Below are 2342 nucleotides of genomic sequence, written 5' to 3'. Positions count from 1 at the left end.
AAAAAAAAAAAAAAAAAAAATTTGGGCATAGTGGTGCATGTCTGTGGTCCTAGCTACTTGGGAGACTAAGGTAGGAGGATCACTTGAGCCCGGGGATTCAAGGCTGCAGTGTGCTATGATCATGGCAACTAGCATGCATTTATAGTTTATCTTCTGTTTGTACTTTAATATGCTCCTTTCAGCTTTGGGTATAAGAAGTCATTGGAATGAGCCTTATATTGAGTTCTGGTAGCTCACACTGGCTGCTGAGGACTCCATCTTCCTAGACCCAGCTATAGCTTGGGGGAAGGGATGGTATGAACACACAGCTGTCCTTTCTTTGACCCTTAGGATGGAGGCAAATCTTTCCCAAAGGGCGTAGTATGGGGAAGCAAAGGTTAGGCTCAAGGGGACTGATTGCCAAGAGTAGTAAAGGGTACAGAAGACTGGCCCAGAGAGAATTACAAACCTTGTGATCGCAACCCAATATTTATTCTTCTTTTCCTTTCAGGCTTTGAACCGGAAACGTACTGGGATCGAATGCACCTCTTCCAGGAAGCCATTGCACACAGGTTTGTCCCTTAGCAAATGTGAAGAGTGGGAAGGAAATTGGTGTTTATCTTGAATAGCAGTTACCAAAGTGAAACCCATTTTTTTTATTCCTAGAGAAAGGGATCTGTTCCACCAATGGTAAATTCACTGCTTGTCTCCAACAGGACTCTTTACATTGGTCTTTGAGATTAGCGCTGCTTCCCTGGTTCCCGTAGCTGTTATTTTTCAGTCCTCATTATTTTCTTCTTCCAGTTGAGTGGAGAACATAGAACTCTCTCCTTAGCCTCCAACAAGACCCTAGGCCAAGCTATTCAGGAGATAATATAAAATGAAAAATCAAAAAATATGTCAAGAGCCCAACGCAGGTTGAAAATACAACGAATGGGCTGGGCGTGGTGGCTCACGCCTGTAATACCAACACTTTGGGAGGCCGAGGCGGGTGGATCACGAGGTCAGGGAATTGAGACCATCCTGGCTAACATGGTGAAACCCCGTCTCTACTAAAAATACAAAAAAATTAGCCGGGCGTCGTGGTGGGTGCCTGTAGTCCCAGCTACTCGGGAAGCTGAGGCAGGAGAATGGCGTGAACCCAGGAGGCAGAACTTGCAGTGAGCCAAGATCACGCCACTGCACTCCAGCCTAGGCGACAGAGAACAGAGCAAGACTCCGTCTCAAAAAAAAGAAAATACGATGAATGGTTAAAAAGCAATAGATGAGTCAGTAGATATTTTTTGGCACCTAATATGTGTGCCAGGGAAAAGCCTGTCCTAGACTTCATTGTCTCCCCCTAGACCAGTCCAACCGACCGTGTTGTCTCCAAACATCACCAGCCTGGTATCTGATGGCCACTTCATGTTAGTAGTCATGGTAAAAACAAAGCCCCTTGTTCTTGCTTCAGTTAATCCTCTCATTACACCTTCTCCAGTGTCCTGTCATCTCCTTATTCAAGCGTCTTCAGCTGTTATAGTCCCTACCTCCCTATATACACTCATACAGCCATAGGACTATTTAGCCTCTCACACCCACCATGGCCCCAACTTACCTTAGACCTTCATCTAAGGTCTAGCCCTTCATAGACCTAGCTCAGATGCTTAGCAAAGGCTGTGGAATGAAGGCAAAGGTGGCTGATTTCCTCCTTCCACTAATGGTGGGTGTGCAGATTCGGGGCAGAAGGTAGAGAGTGCAGTGGTCAATGGGAAAGAGCCTTGATGTTGGAAGCAGAAGGGCCTTATCCACTCCCACCTCCACCAGCATCTGGCTGAGGAACCATGAGCAATTCTGGAACTGGTGAGCCTCCATTTTCTTACCCCTCATGGGGAAGCCGGGCAAGTTCTCTGATGTTCTGGAGAGCCCAGTGATGCACCTAGTGAGCCCTCAGTAGACAGCAATCACCCGGGGGGACCCTGCTAACTCACGAGTTTCTAAGTAGCTCTTACTCTGCTTGCTCTGCTGGCGGGATATCACTCAGAACGTGGCCTTTATTTGTTAAGTCTGCTTTTTTCCTTCACTGCATTCTCCTCCTCATCCCCCTCAGTCCAGATTCTGGTCATATCTTCCCAGGAACTATTATCCTTTCCTCCTCAGCCTGCTTTTTCTACTACAGATACCCTCACCTGTTTTCCGACCAGTCCTCTGCTTCATTGTACCAAACCCTGCTGCAGTGTGCTCCTCACCTAAATCCCCTACCTTCCACACCTAAACCCCCACCTTCTGTACCTCCACCTTCCACACCTACTCTCCCCACACCTTCCACACCTACTCTCCCCCCACCTTCCACACCTAAACCCCCCACCTTCCACACCTAAACCCCC

At 47.7% G+C, this 2342-nt stretch overlaps 1 protein-coding gene across 4 annotated transcripts in view; it reads left to right on the top strand.

Moving 5' to 3' along the window:
- Positions 1-2342, top strand: part of DEPDC5 (DEP domain containing 5) — a 166880-nt gene that overhangs the window by 160676 nt on the left and 3862 nt on the right. For all 4 annotated transcript variants that reach the window (XR_001005987.1, XM_011979007.1, XM_011979006.1 and 1 more), the window contains one exon: positions 491-551. Coding sequence is in view for 3 of the 4 variants with exons in the window: in XM_011979007.1 (XP_011834397.1) it covers positions 491-551 (61 nt within the window). In the remaining variant the exon portion in view is untranslated. The remainder of the gene's footprint in view (positions 1-490; positions 552-2342) is intronic.

The sequence above is a fragment of the Mandrillus leucophaeus genome, unplaced genomic scaffold (genome assembly GCF_000951045.1).
Source record: "Mandrillus leucophaeus isolate KB7577 unplaced genomic scaffold, Mleu.le_1.0 Scaffold2, whole genome shotgun sequence".
Lineage (NCBI taxonomy): Eukaryota > Metazoa > Chordata > Mammalia > Primates > Cercopithecidae > Mandrillus > Mandrillus leucophaeus.
Note: the sequence above shows the minus strand (reverse complement) of the source record. Positions and strands in the feature narration are given on the sequence as shown.